A 16,829-nucleotide genomic window follows, 5' to 3' on the forward strand; every position below is an offset into this window, starting at 1 on the left:
TTCAAATTCCTAAGAAAACATCAGATGGATGTATACTGTATGTCTATCTATATACTCAAATACATTTTTTAGTAAACGAAAACGAAGACTAAAGCTATTGGTCAAAAAACATTATTGTTAACTGAGATAGAATTGCAAATGCACAATAAATGAAAAGCAAAACTGAAAACAGTCACAGAAGCATATTTTTTGTATAAATATAAAGGTGTTAGAACTTTTCTTCAGTTAAGAGGTAAACAAGGCATGTTTAATCACATGTATAATCTTAAATATGAAGACGCTCGTCTTAAATCTTCATTTTTTTTGTACTTTTATTCGTTTAGTTGCAAGGGCAACACAGTGGCACAGTTAGCACTGTTGCCTCACAGCAAGAAGGTCACTGGTTCGAGTCCCGGCTGGGTCAGTTGGCATTTCTGTGTGCAGTTTGCATGTTCTCCCCCTGGGTTTCCTCTGGGTGCTCTGGTTTCCCCCACAGTCCAAAGACATACGCTATAGGTGAATTAAATATACTAAATTGGCCGTAGTGTATGTGTGTGAATGAGTGTGTATGGATGTTTCCCAGTACTGGGTTGCAGCTGGAAGGGCATCCACTCTGTAAAACATATGCTGGATAAATTGGCGGTTCATTCCGCTGTGGCAACCCCTGATGAATATCAAGTCGAAGGAAAATGAATGTATGTTTAGTTGCAAATTATGTGGTTTTGGGTTCAGTGTCTGTTCAAACAATTATTTTATCTTTATTACTAATACGTTCGCACAAGAGCTAACATAAACTAAACATTTAACTTTGCTTTGGTTGACAGTGGACGTGTTTTGTTAACTCTGCTAAATTAGTGTTACCGAAACTAAATATATAAAAACTAAATAGAAGTGTTCACATAATAAAAACTAAACTAAAACTAAATAAACCGTCAATGACTCCAACTTGAACTTGAACAGAAATTTTTAAAACACACTCAAAAAAAATATATTTTTACTTGTTCAAACTACTTAGTTTAAATGAGCTGAAACAACACAATTTCTGAGATTTCATTGGGACAACTTAATTTTTTCATGTTCAATCCTCATAAATTTGTTAAAAGTGTTAAGTTAACTTAATCGATTTGTGTTGGGACAACATGAATGAATTGTGTGGAACCTTGAATTTTTTACAGTGCAGCATCAAAATAAAAACTAATTAAAAATCTAAAAGCTATCATAACCTTGACTCAAGTAGACCATTTGAAATTTAATGGTGAAATTAAATATTATTTCAATGAGTAAATAGTGTTTCAATGAGTATGTTTACATAGGCACCAATAATCCAATTTTAATGCGATTAAGACAATAATCTTAGAGTCTACCATGTAAACAGTGATTTTTAATCAATTTAATCTGATTAAGATCATAATCAGACTAAACAGAAATCAAATTAAGACATGTGGAGTATGCATCTAAAGTTTGTACAGTGCAGTGCACTAGAGACATGTAAACACCTTAATCAAACTATTACCATCATGTAGGATTTTCACCGCATTTTGTGACAGAATAGTCTGTACACACACGGCAGTTTAACACTATTCTCTGCACCTACCGAGTTTTTTTTTTTTTTTTGCCCATACGGCTTGCAGTATCAAATTCCATTAAAACAATCCTCATCCAGCAGTTCATACTCGCATCCAATATCTCGTTTGTGATGGGGGGGCATGCATGAAATGTTCCTGAATGAAAGTGAAAGTGCCAAACTGCAGTTAAAGTTGACAAATTAAAAATGAAACACCTGAAATTACATGAAATTCTAGAGGAAATGTGAATAGCGTGGTAACGCAATGACGTTAATGGAATTATGTGCTGCTACGTAAAATGGGATCATGAAAGGAACATTCAAAAAGCAACTCATGTAAACACTTTAATCATACTATTGTCTTATTCAGATTAAAGCAAATAATTTGATTACTGATGTCCATGTAAAAGTAGTCATTGACTGATATTGTGCCCAAATGTCTTTCTCGATGGCATTAAAAATAACTCATGCAATCTGAAACTCCTGCTTTCTTCTCTGTTCTGAAGAAATGTGTGGGTCAAACAGATCCTTTCTTATATTACAGTATATAGTGCTGAAAGTTTGCCCTACATGCTTGAAGTCAGACCTACTGTAAGACTATTTCATTTAGCACAGAATTAGTTCCAACCAAAGTCACAACTTTTCAGATATTTTCAGATTCGGGATTTTGTCTGTAAACACTTTCCAGGTTGCTATACCACCCAGTCAAAATGGAGCCATCTCTAAAATATATAACTCCTTGCACACATCCCATACTTCTACATCTGAAAATTTGCGTTTTATTTGGGCTAGGGATCTTAACATAGACATAGAAGAAGATATTTGGTCAACAATTTTACAAAAGGTCCATACACTATCTGTATATGCTCGTCATGGGATTCAACAGTGCAAAGTAGTTCACAGAGTTCACTGGTCTAAGTGTAAACTGGCTCGCATGTTCCCTGTTATTGATCCTAACTTTGACAAATGTCATGCTGAACCTGCAAATCTAGTTCACATGTTTTGGACCTGTCCAGCTTTGTTTCCTTTTTGGGAGTCTGTTTTTGAGTCATTTTCAGCAATTACATCTATTAATATTGACTCTTCTCCATTAATTGGCCTGTTTGGAGTTCTACCCCCAGACTGTGAGTTACCATTTTATTGTTCTGAATTTATAGCTTTTCTGTCATTATTAGTTAGGCGGTGCATTTTGTTGCAGTGGAAGTCTCCCCAACCCCCACCCCATACTCAGTGGATTAAAGACGCCTTATTTTTTGTTAAATTCGAAAAAGTCTTCGAGGTTCAGTGATCAAATTTTCTAACATTTGGTTGCCATTCTTGGAGCATGTCAAATCTTTGAGACTTGAGGCAGTTACTGTGGAGTGAATGGTTGCGAATTTTGCACTTTTGTTTTAATCAGTGCCTTCCAGATGAGTATTAGTGCTGATATAGCACAAGCATACAACTCTTTCTTGACATGAAACCACAAGTTTGAGAACGTGCCACCCCCCAGCCTATTTAGTTTAATATATTTTCCCTTTTCTCTCGCTTTCAATTTTTTCTTTTCTTTTATTTCTTTTATTATCATTGTTTATTTTACATAATACACCATGCTGTCAACCTCAACTTTCGGTACTGACCTGTTTATGTGCTTAATTTGAAAAATTAATGCACATCACATATTGTTTATGCACATCATATACTGTGTGTCGCACAATATGAGGGTTATAGTGTGGTTTATTTTTATTCTTTTAATCAATTTTGTACTGTTATATACTTTTTTCTATTAGTACTGTTATTGTCTTTTTTACTTTTGTTTGTTAACTGTTATAAAAGTCCAATAAATAAATCTTAAAAAAAAAAAGAATTAGTTCCAATAAATCCCATAGACCTGGCGAAGGACATTGTTTGCACTGTCAGGTGGTGCATGTGGGTCGCTTGTTTCTTCATGACCGCTGAAGTGGATCTTTTGATTAAACGGAGCTGCTCTCATCACGCTCTAAAAATCATCTAATTAGTGTTGGGTTACCTTGTCTAGATACAATCCTGTTTCTTTCTTGATTTTGTCCGAACTAATCTGTGATAGTGTTTGAAAGTCTGAACATAGGGTTTTCATGTAATTTTCAATTTTGGTCACATATGTTTGAACATACAGTACAGTTGAAGTCAGAATTATAACCGTTTAAGACCATTTAAAAGTGATAAAAGTCTTATAACAATTATTCTAAATTTCAGATGTTATTATGGAGGACATCTTTCTTTTTTTCCTGTTTTGCAGAAAATGGCAGGTAAAAATCTAATTAACAGGTTTTCATTTTGTTATGATCAAAAAGGGTTATTCTATCAAATATTGCTTTCTTAACAGTGCTGAAGTTTAAAGAGTAGTATTTTGTTGTCTACAAATAACTATATAATTTTTTTCTTTTTTAGAATTAATCAAATATAATAATAAATCATATAAAAAATTCAATAGATCATAAATCTAGAGAAGATGATATAATTTACATTAGTAAACACTGCAAATTTAGTTTTATCATAATATTTAACATTTATTTGATACATAATTTAATAGAATGTTTGGTAACACTTTTGAGTATTAGTAGACTGTCTGCTTAATATCTGCTGATACTGCTCCTTCAACAGACATTTAACTGACTATAATAAACTTTGAAAGTACTTGTCAGCTTACACTAACCCTAACCCCAACCCTAACCTAACAGTCTGCTTATAATCTAATGAGAATTAGTTGGCATGTAGATGCAATGTAGCTTAAATTCAACAAACAGACCATCAAAATAAAGTCTGACCGAATGTTTTTTTCTTTTAATTAATGCATCCCTGCTGAATAAGTATTTGTTTTGAATGTATATTTCAGTAATTTTATATGGGCCACGTCTGTGAGATAGTGAGAGTGAATGTAAGTGTGTGGGGGAGTGTGAGTGTGTATTGGGGTGTGTGTGTGTGAGGTCACATTCTCTCCTGTTACTTTTTCACCCATACCTGGTCATCATCTCAGGTTCTCCCTTATTGTGGATGTCCCGTTTAGTCTGAGAAGTGTCTCTTTAACTGTGTGGATTCTGTGTTTCAATCTGGACTAGCCACTGAAAATGGACATACAATACACACTCTAGCCAGGAATATCTATTTTTATACACATTTTCTGTTGGGCAATTTTTGGTTGCTTCTAAGTTTTGGTGAGTATCCTATGTTATTCGTGTATCTATGAATGCATATGTGTACATGACATGTATCAGGATTATTTTATTTGCAATGTGAGTGTAAATTTCTAATTTAATTGATCTATTTTGTCTTTTTTTGCATAGCAGAGTCAGATATTTGTTTTCTGCTGTGGATTTCATATCAGTCACTTGGTGCATGAACAAAACTAAATTAATTTCAACACACATGATGTGATTTGCATTGATAAACTACGGCACAGTAAATTTTAACAGACTAATTTACTTACAAGTAACAAAATTATTTATTTCTATTATTGGATAAAACCTTGTGAACTATGAAGAATTTCACTTCACTGTTAAGATTCTGAACAAGACTGAAGAAAGATTCAAAGAAACAAAATGCAACAGATTTGCCTCCATCATAAGAACGAGCTGCAAATAATAACTAAATTTCAGAATATCCAGGTAATTTAACCTGTAAATGTATGTAATTTATCCAAACACTGGTAAAGTCAGTATGATCCTGTTGCATTTTCCCTCCACTTAAAGTGCTGAAAGGAAAGAAAGGAACAAAACGATCTGGATTTCTTTCATCTAGTCCTGAGCAAGTATCCATATCCACAGATCACAGCTAATTGGCGAATTGTGCCCATCTTGTTGAATAATTAAGTGCCGTTATTTGTCTGGCCGGCCTGTGACATCATCAGGCCTTTGTGGGGGAACTGATATCTAATCACCATAATATCAGTGCAGAGTTATTGGACACCAGCGGGGCTATTGTGAGTGGGGTCCCGCTGTTGAAACGACTGTCTCGTCTGAGTGATAAATATCACAGAAATTTTCCATCATCATGCTCCAGTAGTGATGATCTGATTGCACTCAAACCACACAAATGATAAAATAAAATAAAACACTTGACAAATATACTGTGTATACAGTGCTCAGCATATATGAGTGCACCGCTCAGAAATCTCTCATTTAAATTCATATTTTCTATAGTATGCTTTACAATATTATATTTGTACAAACACATTAGTTTTGTCAGTACTAAAGCCAAATCTGGAGTTAATCTAACAAAATAACTTACAGTAATGGTTCAAAAATTAGTAACCCAAATTTATGCTATAGAAAAATATTAAATAAAAATGTCAAAAATAGCAAACATCAAGAGAAACAAAAAATATACACAATTTTGTTGAAATGTTGTAGTTTGTAATATTTTGCAGGAATTTAAATGTATTATCTTTCCATTTCTAAAGATGTTCTGTGACTAAAATATTATTTAAATAAATATATCTGCTTAATAATTCTGTTTTGTTTCAATGCAATAAAATGCATTGCCTTTATTCACTGAGAAATGGAATATATTTAAATATTCATTTTTAAAATGGGCTGTACTCATTTATGCTGATCACTGTATGTACTGTAGATGCAAACTGTTTGGATTCCTGAATATCTTTCCATTGCACTACCTATGTGACAAAAAAGAAGAAGTTGTAAATCTATTTCTCTTTGGTCATGCACCCACACATAAAAATACATCATGTGTATCAGGCTTTTTTATTGATTTATTGATTTGTGCAATATGTGTCATTATTTTTTCTGTTGAGTAATAGACATTTAGTGCATGACCTAAGTCCATTTATCTTTATTTTATGTTCTCTTGCAAATCGGAGCACCCGGAGGAAACCCATGCGAACACAGGGAGAACATGCAAACTCCACATAGAAATGCCAACTGCCCCAGCCGAGCTTCTTGCTGTGAGGCGAACGTGCTATCCACTGCGCCACCGTGTCGCCCCATTCGTATTTATGGTTGATTAAATGTTGCTATATGAAGTTTTGTTAAGGGTTCAAAAATCAACAGGCTCCAGATATATATAAATAAAAGCACCACGGTAAAATTAAGACATTACATTTCATCTCAGCAGTTATCCCAGTATGCAGAGATTTTATAGGCTTGTTGTCTCAAGGAAAGTATCAGTACTTCCATATCATACAACTCTTTTACAAAATCATGCCATTCACCTACAGATGGTGGATATTCCTTGAGCCATTTCTTTTTAATGGCCTTTTTTTGCTAGTTGTTAGTAGTGTATTAAGAAGATATGCATCATTTTTGGTATTTTCGAAGAGTAAATTCCCAGATACACAGTTTTAAAATTACATTCTAGATTCAATCCCATTAATGCATTTGTCTCTTTATTCAAATCTTGCCAATAGGTGTGTATAGTAGTACAATCCCAAAATATGTGGTAATGATCAGCCAATACATTTCCACATTTTCCCCAGCATTCACCTTTTATTTATCTCTATTGAAAGTATTTTGTTTTAGGTGTAATAAAGAACCTGATTACATGTTTCCAAATAAATTCCCTCCATGAATCTGATTTAATGGTGATCATCTGTGTTTCCCAAACAGTTAACCGCTCCTCTTTTGTTATAATTATATTGGCTTCCTTTTCCCATTTCTATTTTATTAACATTGTTGAGTGTTTCTTTGATAATGTCAGACAGGAATAAATTCTTGATATTAGTTTCTTTTTCACCTTCTTTTTTTCTGAGTATCTATAAATACCTGCACTACTGATTGTTTTTATGTATTGTGAGTATGTTTTAATGTGTTTTTTAACTGAATTGCTTTTCTTAAAAAAAAGAGAGAAGCTCATGATCTTGATTCATGTCTAAAAGCTCTGAAAACGTTCTCTTTATTGTCAGATGATCAGAAAAACTCAAAGAGAAAGATTGCAGAAGAGACAGTATGCTTGCATCATGAGGCCGAGGTGTAAATAATGACTAAATTACAACACAAAGTTTGAAAATTGGGGGAATGTATCTGCCTTTGGCACTACATACAAGTGAGCTGTATGTGTTAATAATTCATTTTATTAAATTGTGGAATGTATCCAAATGCATCACTGCTTTTAATACAATAAATATGAAACATAATCATGTTTCTTAGTTTAAACTGGCATAAATTATTCAGTGATAGGGAGGCTCGGAGGTAGAGGTGATTTTAAAAGGAATCGCAGAGCAAATATTGATTTCCCCCTCCATTCATTCACATTTTAATGCTTGTTTTGTGTGTTGTGTTGTAGGGCAGGAAAAGGAGTGTTTTCAGCCATGAAACTGGGCAAGACCCGCACCTCAAAAGATGACCACAAAAAAGGAGGTGAATATTGCTAATCATTAGAACACTTGTTAAACATGAAAGTTTAATGCACAGTATGTTTATTGATCAAAATTGCGAGAGTTCGAAGAGTTCGAAAGACCCACGGCTCAATGACAAAGGTCCAGAATTCGTCCTGTACATTAGCTCATTTGTCCTATTTTGACTGCTACACCATCATAAATTGTGAAAATAACCCATTGAAAAAGGCTTTAAGACCAAGCGGAATTCTCTGTCGACCATCGCATCAGTGTGACTTCAGCTAATCAGTTCTGGCCAATCCAAACTATTATTTTTCAAGAGTCCAACATCCAACTCTGTAATAAAACATACAATCGTATGTAAGTAAAGGCAACTTTCGCTACTGTATTGTTTTTAAAAAGAGAAAACATTTTACAAGTAACTTTTATTCTAAATCATTAACCTTATTCTTTAAACAAAAAAATTTCCAATAAAAAGGCGTGAAGCACCAAAAGTGGACCATATTAAATTAAATTGAATAGTAATTTGGCTATTGTTGTTGTTATCTATGATTTTTCAATCAAAAAAAATTTTTTTACAAGAGAGGCTTGAAAAATTAGGAAGCTGTTTTATTATTATTATTATTATTATTATTATTATTATTATTATTATTATTATTATTATTATTATTATTATTATTATTATTATTATTATTATTATTATATTAAAATTGATCATTATTCAAATGGTCAAATTCTGACTGAGGAAAGTTGAATGTGCTGCCCAGTTTGTTATTTACCTAATAAAAGACAATAGACTACAGTTTTTAATTTAAAACTTTAACAGATTCCTATTTTTTAAATGATATATGATGTAATAAATTTGAATATTAAAAATAAGTATTAATTCACATTCCTTTATTCTAAATCTTTAGGAAATATTTTGGTACATTAAAAAGTGTGGTTATGATGACCATCCAACAAGCTAATCCAGCTAAAAATAGTGCTAAAAATGTCAATAAATGCAGCATTTTAATTAAAAATTAATTACTCATAATTAAATAGAAACTGAGGCAAACAACTGCAAAAAAAAAAAAAAAACAACCCTTACACCAGGCTGGCTACGGGCCTGTGACTTCATCAAATTTTATTTTAAATGTTCAGCTTGGTAAAATTGGTTTTAAGTTGCTTCAAGGACCTTTGTGCAATTTGAACTAATCAGGAAGACCAGGTGGTTTGTGTGCTTTTGCAGTGTTGCCATCTCCACTCATGGTAAATGTCTACAGGCTTATTCTTAGTCTTGGCTCATAAATCAATCATGTATTATGAGTTTTTGATGTGGTCACATAGAGTTGAAATCAGAATTATTAAACCCCCTTTGAAATTAATATTTTTAAAAAATATTTCCCAAATGATGTTTAACAGAGCAAGGGAATTTTCACAGTATGTCTGATAATATTTTTTCTTCTGGAGAAAGTTTTATTGTGGCTAGAATAAAAGCAGTTTTTATTTTTTAAAAGCCATTTTAAAGTCAAAATTATTAGCCCATTTAAGCTATATTTTCTTCCAATAGTTCACAGAACAAACTATGGTTATACAATAACTTGCCTAATTACCCTAACCTGCCTAGTTAACCTAATTAACCTAGTTAAGCCTTTAAATGTCACTTTAAGCTGTATAGAAGTGTCTTGAAAAGTATCTAGTCAAATATTATTTACTGTCATCATGGCACAGATCAAATAAATCAGTTATTAGAAATGAGTTATTAAAACTATTATGTTTAGAAAAAAATCTTCTCTCTGTTCAACAGAAATTGGGGAAAAAATAAACAGGGGGGCTAATAATTCAAGGGGGCTAATAATTCTGATCTCAACTGTATACAGTGGTCACATATGGGTATTTAGTATTATTTTCTGTGTAAAGTTTTTGAAATTATGTAGGTTTATCATCAGTGTTGCCAAATGCCTTTCAGGAAAAGTAGCTAAACCCTGATTTAAAAGTTGCTAAGTGTTACAAAATCACGTCATGCTATAATTAGCTTATTCTTGATGTCATTACAACGCATCAGTGCTTTTCATTCGTGTACTATTTACACTTTTACAACAGAACAAATTCATGACAAAAAGCTCTCATTTATATGTTTTTAAGCTTTTGTTGTCAGACAGTGCTACCTATTAACCCCTTAAAGGTCCCATCAAGTGCTTTGAAATATGCATTTTTATTCTATGTTTGATGTAATCTTAACCAAAACACGAAGAGAGGGTGGGACATAATGTAGCCCCTCCCCTTTTTAAAAAACAACCAATAGCGTTTTGTTTTTATCACCGCTCTGTTAGTGAGAGGGGTTGAGCTCAAGTGCATCAAATGAAAAGCATATGAGAAGTCTCTTGAAGCGATACTGATATTAGCTCTCGGATACTAGAGAGTATTTGATGGGTTATAATTTGATGAGAAATTGTATGAGGTGATGTGAAATTACATCACTACAAGCCTTACATGTTTATATCAGTTTTATATCTTCTAAGCACAAATTTTGTCACTGTTTTGGAGCACACTAGCTTATAGATGTCTTAAAAACTAACAATATGCTAACATCTAAAAAACTTTAATCAAGTTTTATGAGTTTTTGAAGTGATCAGATATGGGTAACGATATTTGGTGTTATTGTCACCCCCACTTTAAATCACATCAAATCACGTTTATTGTTACATCATCAGCAGTACGTGTATATGATGAGTGAAAAGCTTAGGTGCTGGCTCCAGAGAGCGCAAAATACAGACAGTGCAAAATACTACAACATACAACAACATACTCACAACAGGACAATGTAAAATTGGCAGTGTTGATAGTGATATGTACAATGAACAGGTGTACACATAGTTGTAGGCAGTATTGTTTTAAGTATGAATTGGTTAAAGTGCAGTGCATGCTACTGTACATCTTGATGGTGTGCAGTGAGGGGGTATGGAAGATTTTGTGTGGGGAATTTTGAACACTTTTTGAACATATAAAATAACATGTTCTACTTACTGTAAATGAATGGCAGTCTTCAACGCTTTGGTGCATAAATTTAAGCTTTGTTTCATTTTAAAGAAGACAGACGTCAGATTGTAGCTCATGTGAAAAAAAGTCAATAAGTCAAATAAAATAAAAGTTATGTGCCTTTATGTTTATGAAAATATTGAAACAATAAATGTATATTTTATTATATTACAGAATGTTTTTTTTTCAAAACCTATTTTAGCCTTAAATTGACAGAAAATAAAGCTAAATGTCTGAACAAATTATATGACTAAAATTAATATATCAAGAAACGACCTTTCATTAGGGTTTTGTTTGGTTAATTAACTGTCCAAGATAACTTTAATTTTTGGGTAACTATCCATTTAAGACTTAATGCAGTCACTTCCAATCTGTTGCTCTGCATTTCTAAAATTCAGGTTTATAAACAAAATGTCATGATGGTGACAAAATCCCCCTCCGCATAAATTTAAGATAATGGCTGGCAACACTAATAAGCCAAGGTTTGTACTTTCTTCCCTTTTTGTTATTGTAATGTGCAGTTGGCTGTTGTGTGCATACAGAAGAGAGACATGAGTTCAACCAGATTAGTGCTTACACTATTAAAGCAAATCAATCAAATGCATCTTTACTTCCACTGGAAGTGGTCAAAAGTGGACAAAACATGTATTTACAGGAACATCATCCTCTTGTGATTGAATTGGCAAAAAAATCATTAGTGGCTATTAAGTATGAGTATTTGTGTCTCCATTTTTAATCTTAATATGATCTTAATTGTTATTCACTGGTTTTGGTTTATTAGTATTTTACTTAGGACATCAATAGTAAAGACTGAAGAATTATAAACTGTCATGAAGTTTCATCTCTGTGCTCTTGTGTGCAGATGATGCTGCCATTCTGGATGCAGAAGATCTGGATCGAAAAGCCATGCGTTTAGGCGGCATTTTTGACCCTGATACAATCTCACTGGCGTCGGTTACTGCAGTGACCACTAATGTCTCCAACAAAAGGTCACATGTCTAATGTGCACATGCTGCATTTTTAAACCCATACACATACACTATTCTATTTTGAAGTTTATATGTTTGGCTCTTGTGAAAAGGTCACAAGAAAAGAAAAGCCTCTCTATTTATTAATGTCTTTCTTTCTTTCTTTCTTTCTTTCTTTCTTTCTTTCTTTTTTCTTTCTTTCTTTCTTTCTTTCTTTCTTTCTTTCTTTCTTTCTTTCTTTCTTTCTTTCTTTCTTTCTTTTTCTTTCTTTCTTTCTTTCTTTCTTTCTTCTTTCTTTTCTTTCTTTCTTCTTTTTTTCTTTCTTTCTTTTTCTTCTTCTTTCTTTCATTTTATTTAATTTTTCTTTCTTTCTTTCTTTTTCTTTCTATTTTCTTTCTTTTTCTTTTTTCTTTCTTTCTTTCTTTTCTTTCTTTTTCTTTTCTTTTTTTCATTCTTTTCTTTTTTCTTCTTTATTTCATTTCTTTTCTTTCTTTCTTTCATTCTTTTCTTTTCTTTTCTTTCTTTCTTTCATTCTTTCTTATTCTTTCTTTCTTTCTTTCTTCTTATCATTTTTTCTTTCTTTCTTCTTCTTTCTTTATTTCTTTCTTTCTTTCTTTCTTTCATTTCTTTCTTTCTTTCTTTCTTTTCTTATTCTTTTCTTTTCTTTGCTTTCTTCTTTCTTTTTCTTTCTTCTTTCTTTCTTTCTTTCATTTCTTTTTTCTTCCTTTCTTTCTTCTTCATTTCTTCTTTCTTTTCTTCTTCTTGTCTTTCTTTCTTTCTTTCTTTCGTTCTTTCTTTTCTTTCTTTCTTTCTTTCTTTCTTTCTTTCTTTCTTTCTTTCTTTAATTTTTTCTTTCTTTATTTTTTCTTTTCTTTCTTTCTTTCTTTCTTTCTTTCTTTCTTTCTTTCTTTCTTTGACATTTTTTGACATAATGACATTTTTTTAGTTTGGTCAACATGCTTTGTTTTTGATTTTGTTTTATTAACTTTTGTTTGTCATGTAAGTAGTTTGATAAAAAATACCTAATCAAGTTCTAGTTGAAATGTTTGATTTTGCATTTTTTAATGTGTGCTCGACATAATACGTGCAAGATTAGATTTAAAACAACTAATGGTTTACATGTTTGTCCTTAAGGTTCATCCTCTTGTTTTTCCAGATCAAAGCCTGACATTAAAATGGAGCCGAGTTCAGGGCGTCCAGTTGATTATCAGGTAGGAACAGAGAAACGAGTGAACAGAGAGAAAAAGGAGCTCGATAACATTCCCTCAGACAAATGCTTCGCAGCTTCGAATTGCCAAGGAGACATGTTAAGCCATTGGCATTTATCCTTGAGTAGTGTATTCTGCTCAAAGCCTTGAAACACAGAGCCGTCCCAAATAAACAACATGAGCCTTGAGCTTCAATGTTTTAGAGAGGCTTTGATGTTTGCTAACTAATTGTCCTCTGCATGCCAGTTGAATTGCAAATTTGCTTCAGTCCTGGCACTGCATAATTCCTTTAAATGCTGGAAATCCATAGAGTACATCCCCCGTGTGCTGCGTAAGTGTTTTTTTAGGCCTTTTTTCATATTATTTTCTTATCTCTAACAGTTCATATTTGCCAGAGGTTGGGAACTCTGCTTTTCTGTCTTTCTCTTACATTAGCTTTTACGACTCATTTGCAGAAAGAATAATTGCAGACTGCAGCACAATAGTAAGCGTTATTATTATCTGCGTTTTTCTGAAGATTCTGTGAAGCGAAGTTTATTTGTTTGCATTTGTCTCATAGTACTGTAGCTTTGGAGTGTAATAAAGGTGGTACAATGTGCTGAACATATTAGAGACAATGAAATTTGTGCAACACAAGCTCATTGTGGATACGTACCCCTGTTTACATTTCTGGAAACCGCAAATTATGTACCCGGAGGTATGTCTGGCTCCATTTTGTCTGTAAAATGAATGCTGTGGGGTAGTATACGGCTGCCATCAGCTTCTGTTACTTTTTTGCTCTACCGCTGACCGCTTACCTCTTTGTGGACAGCTTTTCCGGTGTAATCAGTTTGCCCAGTAACTTGTCAAGTACACAGATTTCCTGAATACAGGTAAAAGAAAAGCAAAATATATAAACAACAGGCTGAAAACATAGTGAAATCAGTCGCGACTGCTTCGTTTTCTAGATTGCCTTTGAAAACACTATTGGTTGGGTTTAGGGAAGGGGGTGGGTAAGTCAGTCAGTCAGTTGACAGCAAGCTGGCCAGGTCTGCTGAAGTGTATATTGCGTTAGTCACATTACGTGAGAAGAGGACACGTGACAGAAATTTGAGATCACCAAAAGTGTACACAGCGGCTTCTGGTGGATTTGCATAAACAAAAACTGCAAGCAGATATACCTGCCATTACGTATTTCACTGTCCCCAGAAATGTAGACCTGGGCATGTATCCGCAATGAGCCTGGGTTACATTTGCTAGTTCATTTTAGCTGTGCAAATCTGAATTATCTTGGCGTGTTAGAGTGTTAGATTTTCTTTCTATTGTTTGGTTTGGTAATTTGTCCATATGCAGTCTTGGATGTTTATTTTATGAATCAGTGATACAGTAGGATATGCTGTAGCTCATTTGTCATTTAAATCCCCAAAGCAAACTTAACTAATTTGGCCTCTGTAGTAATAAATGCATAACAGATTTCACCCCCAAATGAACGCAGCCTAATCAGTCTTAGTCAAAGACGCCCACTGTAGTTCAGTGTAGGTTTTATCAGCAATATTATTTAATTGAATGTAATGTCTTGCAGATCAGTGTTACAGTAATCGAGGCCCGCCAGCTGGTTGGATTGAACATGGACCCTGTGGTTTGTGTGGAAATTGGAGAGGAGAAGAAGTACACGTCAATGAAGGAGTCCACAAACTGCCCTTACTACAATGAGGTGCTGACATATACAGTGATGAAACGTCTGAGCAGATAATAAAACAAAGAATGTAAAAAATTATTTTGATGTCATTTTATTTCGTTTTTTTAATCATATTTATAAAAATGGAATTAATTGTGATGAACTTAAAAAGCCACAATAGATTTCTGCTTCAACATTTATTTGATAAGTCACTAAGTTGATGTCAGTCTTAGTTTAATGGGGACTTATTATGCAAAAATCACTTTTAAACACAGTTGTGTGGCAATGTGAATATAGCCAGGCTTTAAAGGTAAAAACGAATTAACTAAACTTTGTATAATCCCACTCTATAAAAACAGCCTGCATAAACACTTTGATTTATTTGATTGTTTCATTTAATTTATATTGACTCTTTTTTTGTATGTGTCATCAGAGGTGGAATCCCACCCATTAGTGACAATCTCTCCATCAGTAGCATAGAAATCCCTTAGTGAGAAGCGCCATTTTAATTTTCACACTGTACCTGTCAAAGATAATGTCAGCGACAAAGAGGCATTATACAGTAAATGTGGGGTTTCAGGACACACAAATGAACAGTGTAGTCTCCATAGACTACCTTTATTGAGCTACTGCTTTTGACATTTTCAGTTTTTCACAAAGATAATGTCAGTCCTGTTTTGAATCCGTGCATAGGCATTCGTAGCCCACCCTCATTTGAATTTAAGCGACAGTCACCAAAATGGCACAATTTGGATCAAACCCTAAAAGAGGCCGTTTAAAATAGTTATAAAACATTTTTGTGGGATATTTTGAGCTGAAACTTCACTTACACAGGGACATCAGAGACTTATTTTAGACTTTACCACAATTGGTCCCCTTTAAACGTTTGGTTGGAAAAGGATCTGTCTGTTTACTAACAGGTTCAATGCATGTTGGATTAGAAATGCACATGGTAAGAATGTCTGTTAATTAACAGTTGTCCATAATTCATGGGTGTTCTCTGTTTATTTAGTATTTAATTGCATTATGTGACACTTTGCTCTGAGAGCTTTTAAAAGTATTTTTTATTGACACTTTTAGTAGTTTGAAAGAATATATTGTATAAGAAATATTGTACAGGTATGTAGAATTGAATCCATAAATAATTGAAATACTTGCAGGTAAATACTTGTTTTTGCATAGTAATTTACACTACCAAGTGAGACAGAATTTTAAACTACTGTTCTAAAAATATCAAAGCTTGTGAAAGTTTAAATAAATGGAAACACACTTTAATCAGAAACTACAACAACTGTTAATTAACAGACCTTTTAGAGTGCAGGAATAATTGAATTCTACTTGGCTGTTTAGTTTCGATGGAGCTGCTGTGTTGAAAACGAAATAGTATTTCAATTTAGTGTTGCGTGACTTTGACCTAGAATGACATTTTACATGGGTTTATTTGCTGCTTTTTTTGAGTGTGATTTTTATGCCAGTATCTACAGTATTTAGGCCTGAGAGATAAATAATCATGATGCTACAACCTCTAGTATGTGACAACAACCTCTGTCTTAACGAGTGATTCAATGTATCATTCATTCAATCGATTTCTTTAAAATGTCTGATTCATTTAGAAACATAGTAAGTGGCTGTCTTCATGAATGGATCATTGAATCATTGATAGAAAGCAAATGATTTGATTGAACACTGCAGCGTTGTTCTAAGAGAGACATATGTTTTGCTCATGCTTTGGATGGATCTGTTTTCGTTGATGAACCATTAAAAACAGACAATAAGTTGTCTAACATGTAACGAATTTTAAATGAGCTTGCGTAAAATCCATATTACATTTTTCAGTCATGTTCTAATGCCAATAATCATTAAAGTGACACTTGCTTGTGTAATATAATTGAATTATCTTATAAAAAACATTAATGGCTATTTTTCATTTCTAAATTTGAATTAAACAATTTGCATTATGACAACTTTTTAATAGGTTTTACCTTATAATGAACACTGTTTTACTCTTCTTGTTTTACTTATTTATTTTACAAAGCTATGTCATTTATGATAATGCCAGATCCCACATTAAATATGAAATTGTCGTAGAAGATAAACATTGCACACCCACGTACAGCAGATGATG

General features: G+C 33.0%; 1 protein-coding gene across 12 annotated transcripts in view; it reads left to right on the forward strand.

Annotated features, from left to right (window-relative positions):
- otofa (otoferlin a) overlaps positions 1-16,829 on the forward strand; it is a 130,262-nt gene that overhangs the window by 68,591 nt on the left and 44,842 nt on the right. For all 12 annotated transcript variants that reach the window (XM_056481186.1, XM_056481187.1, XM_056481191.1 and 9 more), the window contains exons 6-9: positions 7,799-7,872; positions 11,734-11,860; positions 12,996-13,050; positions 14,609-14,740. In XM_056481186.1, the coding sequence (XP_056337161.1) occupies positions 7,799-7,872; positions 11,734-11,860; positions 12,996-13,050; positions 14,609-14,740 (388 nt within the window). The remainder of the gene's footprint in view (positions 1-7,798; positions 7,873-11,733; positions 11,861-12,995; positions 13,051-14,608; positions 14,741-16,829) is intronic.

The sequence above is a fragment of the Danio aesculapii genome, chromosome 20, assembly GCF_903798145.1.
Source record: "Danio aesculapii chromosome 20, fDanAes4.1, whole genome shotgun sequence".
Classification (NCBI taxonomy): Eukaryota; Metazoa; Chordata; class Actinopteri; order Cypriniformes; family Danionidae; genus Danio; species Danio aesculapii.